At 40.2% G+C, this 16,589-nt stretch overlaps 1 protein-coding gene across 1 annotated transcript; it reads left to right on the top strand.

Moving 5' to 3' along the window:
• The first annotated feature begins 1,340 nt into the window (after positions 1-1,340).
• LOC114654103 (E3 ubiquitin-protein ligase MARCHF8-like) lies at positions 1,341-14,719 on the top strand. Its single transcript, XM_051929871.1, has 4 exons — positions 1,341-1,675; positions 3,430-3,610; positions 6,643-6,784; positions 14,427-14,719. The coding sequence occupies exons 1-4, from the start codon at positions 1,341-1,343 to the stop codon at positions 14,717-14,719; spliced, it is 951 nt and encodes a 316-aa protein (XP_051785831.1).
• Positions 14,720-16,589: the final 1,870 nt, after the last annotated feature.

Raw genomic sequence — 16,589 nt, 5'->3', positions numbered from 1 at the left:
CACAGAAGCAAAACTACCTAATGGTCCAGCAAGGAGCTGGTGGAATCTTTTACAGGTCTCTTAGGTGACTGCAACCCAGCACTTTTAAATGCCAAACTTTGGAGGAAGGTCTACTCACTTCAGATTCCAGACATAATTGAGGGTAGGGGACCGGGGAAGAACAAAAGAACAAAAAACGGAGCTGGAGAAACTCAAAAAACAAAAGAGAAAAGAAAAAAGGCCTTAATGTAGTCCTGAGCTATTGGCTGGAAGGCGTCTTTTACGAGCCTCTTAGGCGACTACGAACCTAATGACCACAGCATGTGAGAAAGCCTAACTCTTTCTGATTCTAGACACAATTGAGGGTAAGGGACTGGAGAAGAACAAATAAATACATAAATTAACAAAACCAGGCACAAGAGAAGAAAAACAAATAATATTAAAAAAGGCCCTGACGTCTTCCTGAGCTAATGGCTGGGAGGCGTCTTTTACAGGCCTCTCAGGTTGACTGCAGTCCTAATGACCTCAGCATGTGAGACACCAAATTTTGGAGGAAGCGCCACTCATTTCAGATTCAAAACAAGTTGAGGGTAAGAGACCAGGGAAAAACAAAATGAAACAAAACAAAAAAAGGCCCTGATGTAGTCTGAACAATTAGTAAGAAAAGTGGTTTAAGTAAGCAGATTATAAAAGGGAAAATGTTCTTTTAGTACTCAATGTTGTACATTTCTCTTTTCTCAATAAATCGATGGGAGTAGAAATTGCTGTTTTTCGGCTAATAAGCTTGTATTTGTTGTACTAACACCTTCCCTTGACATTTCTCCACTTTATTTAAATAGTTGGACTCTTGTATGTAATGTTAGGGAAGGTGATGATGATGATGCATATTTTTGCTTGACATGCTTGATCATTTGTTAGCAGAAATGTGATAATGGATGAGAGCTTTTCTTAAAAGATGAACGTTTAAAGAAATTGAAATTGAAATTGTACAATAAAAGCTACAAACCTGTAAATCTGGTATAAAAAAATGTAAATTATGTAGTTTAAAGTAACATAACAGATCTGCCATGTTTGTCATGCTGAGATTTCTCTATTTGTATTGCTCCCTCTTCTCTATGTTATGACCTACCATCCACTGACATCCAGGAAGACGACTTTTTATTGTTTGAACAAAATCAAAAAGGGAGGCCTGGGGTTATTGCGATTGCAGTTGTATCTAATAATACATGGCGGTATAGCATGGATGTGAAGGCAAACTGAAGTGAGGAGCACTGAAAAGCCCCTAAGGACATTTAGTAGACATTTCCTTACAAACTAGACTAATGAAGCGTTTTCTGAGTGCACACGACACCTGGGATATAATGGATAAGGATGGCAAAGAGACTTGTTCATCTTTACAACTGGAACACCAGTCTTCCCAAAAAAAGGCCGGAATTATTCTGTCATTCTTGCGCACTTCTGTAGATCAAAATACTGCACCCACTGAAATTAAAGGAAACGGCGACTGCAAACCCACTACAATTACACAGCAAGATGCACCAGAACTTCCTCACAATCTCAAAATTGTTGACAAGAGCTATGAGGAAGAAACATCAATGACACAGATACACACTCTGGTTACCTGCAGCTCACTGGATTTTTCACAAGCATTTCCAAAGGAAGATGGCACAGAGAACAATGAACTGGAACTTTGCAGGTTAGTTTTATTTACCTCATAAAAGGAAACCTTCTAGTTCTTATTCACAATTACCTTTGTATGAATGTTGTTTTTTGTCACAACTATTTGCTTTTAATATGCTGCCTGTCAAATTTCAAATTTCATATTGTTCATCCAGCAAAGCTATGGGTGTCACGAGACATCTCTAATTTGTGTAATGCTGAATCCTGAATTACAATAGAAGTGAATGAGAAAGGGTCGCGGTTAGCAGAAATCCCTACAATGGGTGTAACAAACCTCCTGAACACCATTCATCTGCAAATCTTCAAGGGGGAATCCCCGTCTCCCTCCTGGGCAACGTTTGGTGGCGATTTTCCAAGGGAGAATGGATGATGTCCGGGGGAATAGCACTTTGAGCAGCTGCTCTTCCATGATGATTATGGGAGACACAATAAGGCAAGATTAGGTCATATAAAAAAAAAAAAAAAAAAACAAGGTTCAAGAACGCTGTTATAGATAGATAGATAGATAGATAGATAGATAGATAGATAGATAGATAGATAGATAGATAGATAGATAGATAGATAGATAGATAGATAGATAGATAGATAGATAGATAGATAGATAGATAGATAGATAGATGTGAAAGGCACTATATAATAGATAGATAGATAGATAGATAGATAGATAGATAGATAGATAGATAGATAGATAGATAGATAGATAGATAGATAGATAGATAGATAGATAGATAGATGTGAAAGGCACTATATAATAGATAGATAGATAGATAGATAGATAGATAGATAGATAGATAGATAGATAGATAGATAGATAGATAGATAGATAGATAGATAGATAGATAGATAGATAGATAGATAGATAGATAGATGTGAAAGGCACTATATAATAGATAGATAGATAGATAGATAGATAGATAGATAGATAGATAGATAGATAGATAGATAGATAGATAGATAGATAGATAGATAGATAGATAGATAGATAGATAGATGTGAAAGGCACTATATAATAGATAGATAGATAGATAGATAGATAGATAGATAGATAGATAGATAGATAGATAGATAGATAGATAGATAGATAGATAGATAGATAGATAGATAGATAGATAGATAGATATTCAGTGTTTGTGTGTCAAAGAGAGAATGTGTAAATGGTGATCACATTGGGTTTTTTGCATTTTAAATTCTTTTTTTTTTGTTACTTATTCCTATAATTTTGAGAATATTAGATAATATGGGAAAAGGTGATGGACAGAACCACAAGGTGGCCCGTTTAGTGCTACAGCTGACTCACACTGACTAAGCTACTTACTGTGTGAGTGATGAAACTGTAGAATTGTGGCAACTATTGAATTATTGTTATTTGAAACATATTTTGGAAACACAGATCAGATAAATAATAATAATGTTGGTTCATTGCCTTAAACATTATGTTCTTGTCTTACAGTACAGTATATGTAGAATGTGAACACGTTACACTCTGTGTCATAAAGAATGATAATGTGGCCAAATTTTAAAAGTTGGCTGACGGCTCTCTATGAGGGTCTTACCAATATAGTGAGTATATTCAGGTATTAATGTGTCAGGAAAATAAAGCAAGGTATGCTTGATTATGAAATATTTGGTGTTATCAATAAAGTAACCCCATTTACCACCCCCAAAGATTTTATTTTACTGTTTTACAACACTGAATGACAAAAAAATCTAAAATGTGTGAGCCTCTTAGTCTTTATATGGCACTGAAAAGTGTGTTTTGTGTTCTGGCAGGATCTGTGACTGTGAAGGTGATGATGACAACCCTCTCTTAACTCCGTGTCGCTGCACTGGAACTGTGCGATTTGTCCACCAGTTGTGCCTGCAAAAGTGGATCAAAACCTCAAACATCCGCTGCTGTGAACTCTGCAAATACACCTTCATAATGGAGACAAAGGTCAAACCTCTGTACAAGGTAACTCGAGGATCTTCAGTTTGGGAAGGCTTTAGCAATGTACTGGTGACAAAGCAGCACATGGGTATGTAATCAGCTTTTGGGATTTCTTTGCAAAATCAAATCAGACCCCTGCAAAGTGGTCTAAATTTATGATAAATATAAAACGCAAAACAATTGATCTCATTAAGTACTGACCCCACTAATGTCAGTGTGTAGTAGATGCACAACCTTAAGTCTATGTGCTCACGTCTCTCTTTTTCTATCAACTTTGTACACCTGCACTCTGCCATTTTGTCCTCATTCTTCTCTGTAAAACAATTTAAGCTCTGTCAGGTGTCCTGTTGATCGTTAAGTCAACATCCTTTTTCAAACCCAGCCATAAATTCTCAATTGTGTTGAGATGTGGACTCTGACCACTCCAGGACACTCACATTGCTGGTTTTAAGCCGTTCTTGTGTAGCTTTGGCTTTCAACTTGAGGTTTTGGTCTTGCAAGAGAACAAATCCTCTCCTAAGGTGCAGGTTACTTGCAGATAGCATTAGGTTCTCTGCAGGATTTCTGTGCCTCTTACCCTCACAAGCAGTCATGGGCTTGATGCAGAGAAGCATTCCCACCCCATGGTGCCGCCATTACCATGCTTCAATGGTGTGGATGGTGTGTTTGATAATGTAAGATGTTCAAACATGGCATTTAATCCAATGGCCAAAAGCTTGATTTTGGTCTCATCAGACTATAGGATCTTCTTCCAGCTGACCTCAGAGTCTCCCATGGCCCTTGTAGCAAATTGTAGCCAAGATGTCATGGGTGGGCTTTCTCTTTGCTGCTGTCCCATAAAGCTGGTCAAGCAAACGGGCAACAGTTATTGTCTGCACCGTATTGCTAACATCTCCTCCACTGTAGCTTGTAACTCCTTCAGAGTTGTCAAAGCTCTTTTGTTGGCTTCCCTCACTCATTTCCTTCTAGCACATTCACTCGTTTTTTGTGGACAGCCTGCTCTAGGATGATTTACAACAGTGGAAAACTTTTCCCATTTCTTCATGACTGATTTAACCGGGCATTTTGTGACTTGGATACTTTCTTCTCTTCATTCCCTTGTGCTTTTCAATCACCTTTTCATGGAGATACTTGGAGTGTCCTTTCATCGTGTAGGTTAGACCACCGTACTGACTCACCATAAGCTGCACCTTCCACATTCAGCTGTATTTATACTGCAATCGATTGAAACCCCAGACAGGTGGTCTCCACTGAACTAATGCTGTGACTTCTAAAACCAACTGGCTACACCAGTTATGACTGAGCTCTGTCACATTTATTTATGGGATCCATTATGTTGTGCTTTACTGTATATGTGAAATTAATTTAGATCCCTTTGCAGAGATTTGTTTTCATTTTGGCACTGAAAAGTCTTTTTTTATGGTAATCATAGACAAAAAGCCAAATGAAATCCACTGATTGTACCACAATAAAAAGTGAAAACCTTTTATGAATGTTATATAGCCTGTAAACAGTTTCAGTGAATCCTGACATTGTAGGGTGTACTGGATAAGTATTAACCAAATGTACAGTGTGGTCCAGATCTAATTATGCAAGTGGTCCAGATCTAATTATGCAACTGTTCGACTGACAACCGTCTCCCCGCCATTTTGGAATGTAGGGCAGGTGCTGCCATCTATTGGCAACAAAAAGAATTTTTGTGCAGGGCAGGTGCTGTGTATTCTCTATGTAATAAACTTAATGAGTTATAGCGTAATGAAAATTGCATAATTAGATCTGGACCACCCTATACAATAATAATAATCATCATCATCATCAATTTTTATTTCTGTTTTAATACTTATATCATTGAATACATTTGTTTTGGCTATGTGAAATGGGATATGCTGTCGCTGATTTTTCCTGTCAATCTGATGGCATACTTTGACATATGAGAAAAGCTTTAAATCCAGTCATTAGATATGTGGTTGAACAAGGGCGCCTTTCTAATTTATTTATTCTAAATTAAAATTACTTTACCTGAATCCTATACCATAATAGATAGATAGATAGATAGATAGATAGATAGATAGATAGATAGATAGATAGATAGATAGATAGATAGATAGATAGATAGATAGATAGATAGATAGATAGATAGATAGATAGATAGATAGATAGAAACATTTGAAAGGCATAATATGATGGATAGATAGACAGATTATTGGTTCCCAGGAGGAAATTTGGCTTTTTACAGAAGCTCTTTAAATACATAAATGCGCCTACTATGGACTGAACACACACTAGAATGACTAAAATGGAAGAAAATTTTAAAACAAGAAAGAAATGTTCTGACTTGGCTGTCCCACTCACAGGGATGCCCTATGCAGGCATACTGCTGTTGGTATAAAGGAGCTCCCCGTCGCATTTCCTGACACACTCTTGCTAAATAATTTCTTGGCTGAAAGTCCTCAGTGTTGGTGTGTCACAGAGAAGATGTGCAGTATTGTTCATAATGGCACTCAGTTTTATTTTAATTCTCACCTTCCCTTGTACTTCCAGTGGGTCCCAAGTGTGTCCCATAACTGAGTTTGCCTTTTTAATTAGCTTGTTGATTTGGTGGGCCTCTCTAGAAGTGATGTTACCTGCCGAACACACCACATTGTAGAATATCACACTGGCCATCACACAGATGTGTGAAAGTAATGTGAAGGAGATGTGAAGGATGTCACTTCCCACATTGAATGAACGTAGTCTGCTAAGCAAAAAATCTGCTCTGCCCTTTCTTGTATAGCTCTGCTGTGTTCAGATACCAGTCCAACTGTCATTAATGTGGACCTGCAAGTACCTGTAGGAGTGGACCACCTCCACATCCACTCCTTGAATGGTAATCAGACATAGAGGATGTTTGGTGCGGTGAAAGTCAATAACCAGTTCCTTGGTCTTACTGATGTTAAGTTGCTGATAATTCTCTTTACACCAAGAAAGAAATATAATAATAATAATAATAATGAGTGTTAAAGTGAATGAATGAATGAATGAATGAATGTGTTATTAATAATCCTTTCTTATTGCAGTGGGAGAAATTTAATATAACAAGAAACGAATGGAAAAAAATCATCAAGACTATTGCTGTTTACATTGTTGCTTTAACCTGTGTCACCTGGTCCCTTCAAATATTAATAGATCGGACAACTGATATGATCTACGTGTCAAATGGTAAGGACCCTGCTATGACGAATAAGTGCTTTAATATTTTAGTTGGCGACGTGTATATTATTTTCTCCATAATTTTAGACAGATTGGTGTGTCGAGTGCAGCTATGTGGTCACTAAGCTGATCCGTAGCAGTGAAGAAGGAGCTGAGTCACAAGGCAAAGCTCTCGATTTACCAGTCGATGTACGTCGTTACCCTCACCTATGGTCATGAGCTCTGAGTTCTTCTTCTTTCAGCTGCTCCCATTAGGGGTTGCCACAGTGGATAATCTTGTTCCATATCCTTCTCTCCTCTGCATCTTGCTCTGTCACACCCATCACCTGCATGTCCTCTCTCACCACATCCATAAACCTTTTCATAGGCCTTCCTCTTCTCCTCTTGCCTGGCAGCTCCATCGTTAACATCCTTTTCCCAATATACCCAGCATCTCTCCTCTGCACATGTCCAAACCAACGCAATCTCACCTCTCTGACTTTGTCTCCCAACCGGACAACCTGAGCCGACCCTCTGAGTAATATCCAAAAAGACAAGATCTGCAGGGTGGCTGGGCTCTCCCTTAGACAGGGTGAGAAGTCCAAACATTTGGCAGAGGCTCAGAGTAGAGCAGCTGACCCTTCGTATCAAGATGAGCCAATTGTGGTGGTTTGGGCATCTGCTATGGATGCCTCCTGGACACTTGCATTTGGAGGTTTTATGGGCGCAGCCAGCTGGCCGGAGACCCTGGTTGAAGACCCAAAGCCCACTGGAAGGATTATATCTCCTAGATACCAGAGAATGCCTTGGGATCCCATAGTACGAGTTGGAAAGTGTGGCTGAGGGAAAAGGGACGTGTGGGCCTCATCACTAAGACTGTAAACCCCGTGACCCCGTTTCAGATAAGCGGTGCAAAATGAATGACTGAATGTGTTTCCTCTGTAGTTGTAGTTGTGTAGCAGTTTAACCTCAACAAATATATTACCAGGTGCTTAAAAATATAGAAGCTCGCTGTATTGATCCTACAAAAGAGTAAAATACATGAAGGCACAACAACTCACTTTGCCAGTGGTCCATGTAAAGATGCACCGTTTAGCCTCCATCAAAATGAATTGTGCACCATTTTTGCATGTAAACTACTCTGACATGGTAGAAGGCGCTATAATAAGATGAGACTGGACTGGAGTCACATTCTGAACGTCTTCCTATCTTGCTACCTACTATTATCAGGTCAGAGTCCATCTTTATGATAAGCAAGATTCTTAAACGGAGAGCTAACTCGCTGCATTTTTAACACGTCTCCTGCACTTGAACCATGGCACACGTGTTATGATGACATGCCGGCAGCTCTTATTTTGTTTTACAGCAAACACCATTCCAAGTCACTATAAATGTATACATGCCAAGTACTGTACATCTGTTTACACATACAGTGATTTTTACAGCTAAAACGCAGGCAGGTTAACAAATACATTGGCCAATTTTCAAGTCCAAGTTACGTCTTCACAAATATGGCATTTATGCATGTGCCACGTGAAGTTGTGCTCTAAGCTTAAGCATTTTCTATACTTATATAATGTCTGCAGCATTTTCTTTTACATTTTAAAACGATAAAGCTACTCACAGTCAGTGACAGCTCAGTGCTCACATCCATCATTGACATTTGTTCCCCTGCACTGAGGTAAGCAGCTCCACCGTCAGCCCTAGAGGTAGTCGCCTGGAAAGCAAGATTTAAAGAAATGTAAAGGTTAATGATAGCTTATCCTTTTGAGACACTGATATCAATAATATGTCAAACTTTGAATAATTTGATATTGTCCAGTTCACAATCAGTTCTTTGGAATACAAAAAAAAAAAATTATATATTGAGATAGCAAACCTAATACAGTACCATACTGCACTGGGCCACCATTTTTCTTTTATTGCAGTATGGGAAGTTGTCTTTTGTTCTCTTTTTTGCCATTTTTTTACCTTTTCTCTAAGTGAAATATTTAGTTTTTTTTATTTCTTTGCTTAATAATGTTATTACCAGAATACTTCTAAATTTTGAGTTTGAATTCATTATATGCCCCGTGACCCTTTGTTAGGATATGGCGGGTTGGATAATGGATGGATGGATGGATTAAACAGTCCAATGATTTGCAACGCCCTGTGAAAGTTTGCATCCCCATTGGTGTTTATCCTGTTTTTTTTCGCATTACCATCTAGAACTGAAATGAATTTTCATTTGGATTTTATGTAATGGACTTCACATTATACTCCACATTGTTGAAGGGGAATGAAAATAAAATACCTTGTGTATATTGTCACACACGTGCGCATGGGAGGCAGCTAAAGGACTCGAATAGTGACACTTCCATGTCTGACCAGGGGGTGGCGAGGTGCATTGACTTTTTCTCTCAATCCTCTGCAGACCATTCACGGGAAATTCCACAGGGTTCCGGCACCCATGATGACGTCACGTCCTGCCGACTACACCACTGTCAGAGAAATGGAGAGGAGACATGAAAAAAAGGTCTGGGGCAGTCACCCGTGTATTATGCCCTGAACCAGACAACAGGGTATTACTACACAATCGACCTGTGTTACACAAGTTCTGAGAAAATGGACATCATAAAGTGGTCACGCTCATAAATCCTCTCGATCGTAACACTAATTCACAGTAAGCCATACTAAGGTACACAATAAAGCAGATTACAGATTTGTTAAACTGTTAAAGCTTACAAAAATGGAACTGACTGACAAGTCACAAATCATATTACTTCTAATATCACTAGTACGGTAGAATACTCACTTATCAACAATGTTTGACACGTCAAGTTGTCTGGCACGCTCGTTTTCAATTGAGAGTTCAGCCAAGCCATTAAGTCTGTCTTGCGACGTAGTGCTTCTGAGGTAATTTTCGATGAGTTATAACTTGGAAAACGAACGTTCACTGGCAGCAACAGTCACTGGTATAGTAATGTGTAAGCCGTGCAAACGTCACTGAAAGTAGACAACGGTGCACAGTGATCTATCAGCAACAGTGCAGCTACTTTGAAAACAGTCAACTTGGTTGACAGGATGGATTGAAAACGTGCAAGAAATGACAACAATTGAGCGCAAAACGCTGGTGAAATGTCAGTGCTATAGCGTTCAACAAAAGGATCTTCAGCAGCAGCATACAATTCGTCATCAGCCATTGAGGTCAGTTGATGGTAAGAAGACATTGAACGTTGAAGCCACTGCATTGAGACTGTGAAACTGCTGTTTTAGTTAAATTATTAAAAATGAAAAAGAAATCTATATGGCCCCATGTGGGCGCCTCCCCCACCAAGCTTGCATTGCTATATCAGTGACTGCAATGCCCCCAGTTCAGTGGCGGGGACACCATGCTGTAAAAATGGCGCCATCCTTCAGATGAGGCGTAAAATCAAAGTCCTGACTCTCTGTGGTCATAAAAGATCCGTGGGCATCTTTGTAAAGAGTACGGTGTATCCCAATGTCCTGGATAAATTGCCCTCCACGGTCTGGTCATTCTGGCCCCCTGTCACCACTTCACCTCCTAATAGCTCATGTGTGCTGAGTATACTGGTGGAAAATGGCTGCCATCACATCATCCAGGTGGATGCAACATATTAGTGGTTGTTGAAGTGTCTCCCCACTCTCTATGTACAGTAAAGCACTCTGAGTAGTGAGAAAAGTGCTTTATAAATGTAAAGAATTAATATCCATCCATCCATTCTCTTCCGCTTATCCGAGGTCGGGTCGCGGGGGTAGCAGCTTGAGCAGGGATGCCCAGCCTTCCCTCTCCCCGGCCACTTTTTCTAGCTCTTCCGGGAGAATCCCAAGGCGTTCCCAGGCCAGCCGAGAGACATAGTCCCTCCAGCATGTCCTGGGACTTCCCCTGGGCCTCCTCCCGGTTAGACGTGCCCGGAACACCTCACCAGGGAGGCGTCCAGGAGGCATCCTGATCAGATGCTCGAGCCACCTCATCTGACTCCTTTCAATGCGGAGGAGCATTAATATTATTATTATTAAGATAATATTATTATCTTAAATGAAGTTGTACTTCTGGCAAGCATCACATAGAACAGACACTTTTCATGAGACTTACATTTTTTACAGTGTGTGTGATGCTAAAATTGCAATTTCACCAAGTGGACTAAGGTGATTGTAATTTTATGCCATAAGCCAATTTTCTTTTCTTTCCAGCATCAGACCCTTGGGTACTGCTGGTTTGACTTTGTGTTGAATGAGTGGTCGCTCCTGGTTGAGCCCTGAATGAGGCACATTACCTGCATTGTAAGGGAGTGTCTGTTACGACACTACGGCCATGTGGTGCGATTGCCCGAGGGTGATCAGGCTCACAGGATCCTCATTGTTGAGGACCCAAGTGGCTGGATCAGGCCAAGGGGTCAGACACGTAACACCTGGCTGAGGCTTATAGAGGGTCATTTCCAGAGGGTGGGACTGAACCGTGTCTCTGCCTAGAGGGTTGCCAACCAGGATCCCAAGCTGTTTCGTTGTATGGTGGGACCAGCAACGCACTGTACCAGTACATGCTCCCCAACCTGACCTGACCTGACATCAGACCAGAGCTACAGCTCAAGTTTGCTAAGAGCACAGAAAGCAGAAGCACAGTCTGAAGGGTAAAGTGATGGTCATCTCCATGTGGTCACATTTGGCTTCACAGTATCTGCAATCTCCATCACTTTCTGTTATTAACTATCATGTTCTTTGGCATCACATGGACACTAATAGCTGTGTGGGACTCCTATTGTCACTCTTCCTCTAAAAGTCTCTGACCTCATTCTCGAATCCCCTCAAAGCAGGTCAACAGACGTGCTTCCCTTTGAGAAGACTTGCTGCTACTTCAGCCCCTCACACTGCCCAGTATGTGAACTGCTGTCTGCCAGCTTTCACCTTCTCATAAACCCGGTAAAAGACACTGTGTGATTTATAACAAGCTTTTTAGCATTTATTTTAGAACCCCCAATCATCCCCACACACAAAATTTGGGACCTCATTTTGTGTGGATTTCAGCCAAAAAAAGAAAATCAGGTTTGTCGTACACACATTTCTACACAATTTAGTGTTTATAAATCACAATCGCCTTGTAAATGTCCATACGTGAATAAGCCTCAAACTCCGCCCTGAAACAGCCATATATGGAACATGCTAATCAACCTCATACATATGCAATTTCAATGCTGTAGAACTTCATTTGGCCAGTACAGCAGCTCCCCAACCTGACCTGTCAAGACCCCGCCATCTGCATGCAAGACAGAGTGGATGTGCTCTGCAACAAGATCACACACAGCATTATAGCGCCTCTCCCCTATTCTCTGGGGGTCTGGGAAAGGTACAAAGCACCAACGTCTGACCGGGTAGCTACTATCACCCAGCACATGTAATGACATGATTGCTGCAGCAATGAATAGTTCAGACAGAACTATTGGAAGTATGCGCTGATAGAGAGTTGCTGCACCCACCACATGACAAACCACCTGGATTGGGACCCAAGTGGAACGGGTGACACCTCAGAACCACATTGGAACAGTGTGAGTTTTTTTTTTTTTTTTTTTATATACTGGATGCTGATTAACGTCATACCCAAGACAGAACAATTGCAGGTTAAGGACCTTGCTCAAGGCCGTATGAAAAACTGACCATTCCGCCTGTTAACTTATCGATAAACCAGCCACCATGTACAGCACCGTCACGTCTGCCAAAGTTACTTTGCCTCAAAACAAATGAATCACGGGATGACCCAGGCCACTCCACTGAGACACAATGTTCATCAGCCTCATCATGGCATCGTAGAAGGCTTGTACATTAATGGGATGTCACTAGTTATGGTTAACAAAAGCAGCTTCCTTCTTGCTAGGTGCCCTTATTTCAAAAATGAATGTCGTCAAGTGCTCAGATTACATTAGGAGAACAGGACTCTGCTGCTAATTGCCTTCTTATCTTGGCAAAAACACGTTTAGTTTCAGGTATGTGCACCCATACACTATACAAAAACTGTATGTAGAGCCTCGCTGGTTGATTAATGGCTTCCAGCACAGCAGGCATGATGGAGTGAAGCTCTGCCTGAGATATTCCTGACCTACCAGAGTAATGACAACAGGTAGCTGATATAAAGTGACAAAAAAAACTCAAAAGATCTTCCATGCAAATACGTAGCATTAGCCCTCAAGGCAGGTGTCGACAAGAGTCAACACAAAACGAATTGAAAGCTAACCGTTAAGAAAAAAATCACCTAGAATGTATTATATACATATATATTCATTTCATTCGTAGTCTGAGTCTCGACGACCTGAATTGTGTGGGTGGTTAACTTCCAGGTAACGCTTGTGGTTGGTCTGTCATTCGGCAAACATCTGCCATGGTGCCCTCTTTCAGTTGCGAGAAGCAGATCATGGAATGTTGCACAGTTTACTGTCAAATAAAGCAAAGAGTACGCGACACGTTTTTCGTCCTCATTTGGGCTCATCAGGCCCGAGAGGGGAGCAGCAGAGTGTGCATGCCTGATGAGCCCAAATGAGGGCGAAACACGTGTCATGTACTCTTTGCTTTATTTGACAGTAAACTATGCAACAATACATACAGTATACTTATATTTATCCACTAGATGGCAGCAGAGACCATGAGATAAAGCTGAATCACCGTTCATTTTCATTACAGTAGGGAGTCAAATGCCGCCGGCAACTCCAGTCAAAAGAAATCTTTTGTGTTGTGTATTGTCAGTGACTCAGATTCTTTGAGATGTCGGAGGAAAGTATCAATGTGAGTGCTGATGAAAAACTTTTGTTAGTTTTATGTTTTTCACAAGCTGGGTAATAAAAGGGAGTCTGATGAAACAAAAAAATAAAAGCGAATCCTCAAAAGAGTTAAAAAAGAACTAAAATTCAGTGTGAACATCATATTCACTGCTTTTGATATGTAATATGTTTTTCACGTCAACAAGCATTCTGATAACGGCTTGAACGGATATGAATTATAAATGTAAGCTGTCTTTTTTCCCTACTTGCTCAAGAGTGTAGTCATTTCCCAGTATCTCCAAAATGTTGGAGTTGCCATTAAGGTTACCCAAGGGAAAGACATGAATCGAGAAAATAAATGTTGGGGCACAACCCCAGCCATCCCTGCTTATTTCAAATGAAATCAAAGAAAATAAATGCAAGACGGCATCAAAAGTACAATAAATTATAGCTTCCTGAAAGCTCAGTCCTGCTGTTTTAGGTAGTAGAGGTGCTCCACCTTTTTGGTTCCTTCTAGGCGGTTATGCTTTCATGGCCCAAGGACTGGAAAGGGCAGTCAGTTGCGCTCACTTGGCGGTCTCTTGGTACTGTGGGGGGGGGGGTAAAGGAAGACAACATAGTTACCAGCAGCACCTCCTCTCGGCCTGGGGTGGAACTGTATACGTGGTAGGAACTTGAAAGGTGATCCTCTGACGCACATGCCATCATAAATATATACTTGTTCCTCTGTCAAGTTTTCTTTTATAAATCCCAATGTTAACGTGGGAAGACACGTAGGCACCTTTCAAGCCTCATTTTGTGCCCGAGCTACATAAATGAAGCCACTGGCCTAGGACGGCTTTTATAATGCGTAGCAAGAAAATGTCAGTTATTTCTATGTTTTGACTATTCTATGTTCATTTATTTTTTGCTTATCATCATTTTAGGAATCTTCAGTTGGACTTTATGGATGAAGATTGTCATTGCTCCTCCCTCACTTATCTTAAGTATCGTCATCTTGTATGCCGAGCGTAAATTTTATATTAATCTGTGGAAACGGCTTAAGGCACATAATAGTATGATCCTCGTTCAGAACTGCCCAGAAACTAAAACTGAGGTTGAAGAACAGCAATCTTCCTGTAACCACTGCGATAGTTCAGAGGTGCCAACACTGATACTGAACAAATCCACAAATTTTATGAAGGGTGAAGACATGGTGCCCGAGGTGACTCTGGTGTAAATGTCAAGTTGACCCGCTGTGTGCATCTATGTGCTGTACGGTATGTTAGATTTTGTGAAGGGCAGAGGTGGTCGTTAAAGTATTCATTAAACACAACTTCATGGACAAATTCATTTTTTTTCTGGAAGTATTCAGAATACAGTAAGATTTACTGGGGTAGCAGAAGAGCATAGTTTTTGGAAAGCAAGGAATAGTGGCTGCTACCTATTTCAATTTTCCAAATAATGCTAGCTTGAACAATTTTGCCGTTTGTTTCTTGTTTTTCTTTCACTTGACGAGCCATTTACTCACAAAACAAATGCTACAATTAAAGACAGATTGATATCCATCCTTGTTACATATCTGCTGTACCTCAAGTTCGAGACCAGACACCTTCAGAAGCTGCTGCACACTAAAATGATAGCATATTAGACTTTAAACGATTTTTTAATCTGTTACTCTATGTTGTTCATAGTGATAGAAAGAAAATATTTTCTGACATGAAGACAGGGGTCTTGAAATTCAAACAACAGACAACTGTCTAAATGTGAACCAGATAAAAGACAGTTTTCTTATCACCAGCTCACAATGCTTAGTAATGCTGGAAAAATGCACAACCGAGAAATTCGTTGTGGGGTTAGGGGATGGTTAGTAACAGTTTATAATTATAGTATTTCTTTATTTTAGTACAAATGACTAACAACAGAGATGCAGTATATACAGCTAATCAGCAGCTCTAGTCAGGGTGTGCTAAACTGAATTAGTGAGACTTCAGCCGGGATTTAAAAGCAGAAACTGGTGGGGCATCTCTTATAGTAGCAGGCAGACCATTTCACAGCTTTGGTGTCCTGTAACTAAAAGCTCGACCTCCCATTGCTATTTTATTAATCTTTGGAATCTTGAGATCTGAATGTGTGCTCAGATTTGTTAGTAATGATACTTTCAGAAAAGCAAGACAAAGCCTCAGTCATTTAAGGCTTTATACAGAGGTGTGCAAAAGTATTCAATCTCCTTGAAAGTCATCATAAATTTCTGCATGACAAAAGATTTGCACACATATTTATCCATTCAGTATTTTAAGGTAAACTCTTAAGCCGTAACCATTTTCTGTAGATATTTAACTGAAAAAGAAAAACTCCAAAGTTTGTGTTTGCATAAGTATTTAAATCTGTGCTTTGGAAGCTCCAGGTTTACAAAAATGAGAAATGAATCACAAAGGTGACAGATAATGAAACATAATTAGGTACTTCTTGTTAGTCCTTTATATCTCTCTGTGGACGATTGCATGATGATTTAGTACAACAAAAGAAAAACAAAACAAAAACAGCCTGTTAAAGCCCATTGAGACATTCCTTGTATGATTTTGGGGCTATACAAGAAATAAACTAATGGTAATGTTATCAGAAGCTAAACCTGGAAGAACCATGTTTTTTTTTAAAGAAGTATACTTCAATAGAAACGTCTATGCGTGGAAGTGTGTGTGTCTGTCTGTCTGTCTGGGCCGGAAGTGAGAGGTGGAGTCGGGGTAAGGGCTCCACCACGAGAAAACAGAAACTCGCCGCTAATACACAAGTGAGACAAGGACATCGGAAAAACAAAACCTCCCAAGAAAAAGCCCATTGAGACATTCCTTGTATGATTTGGGGGCTATACAAGAAATAAACTAATGGTAATGTTATCAGAAGCTAAACCTGGAAGAACCATGTTTTTTTTAAAGAAGTATACTTCAATAGAAACGTCTATGCGTGGAAGTGTGTGTGTCTGTCTGTCTGTCTGGGCCGGAAGTGAGAGGTGGAGTCGGGGTAAGGGCTCCACCACGAGAAAACAGAAACTCGCCGCTAATACACAAGTGAGACAAGGACATCGGAAAAACAAAACCTCCCAAGAAAAA

This window comes from Erpetoichthys calabaricus, chromosome 7, assembly GCF_900747795.2.
Source record: "Erpetoichthys calabaricus chromosome 7, fErpCal1.3, whole genome shotgun sequence".
NCBI classification, from domain to species: Eukaryota; Metazoa; Chordata; class Cladistia; order Polypteriformes; family Polypteridae; genus Erpetoichthys; species Erpetoichthys calabaricus.
Note: the sequence above shows the minus strand (reverse complement) of the source record. Positions and strands in the feature narration are given on the sequence as shown.

Excerpts from the sequence above, each read along its gene's own strand:
- LOC114654103 (XM_051929871.1), top strand. The coding sequence starts at position 1,341 with ATGGATAAGGATGGCAAAGAGACTTGTTCATCTTTACAACTGGAACAC. Across the intron at positions 1,676-3,429 it reads AATGAACTGGAACTTTGCAG|GATCTGTGACTGTGAAGGTG; the intron begins GTTAGTTTTATT and ends GTGTTCTGGCAG. Across the intron at positions 3,611-6,642 it reads AGGTCAAACCTCTGTACAAG|TGGGAGAAATTTAATATAAC; the intron begins GTAACTCGAGGA and ends TTCTTATTGCAG.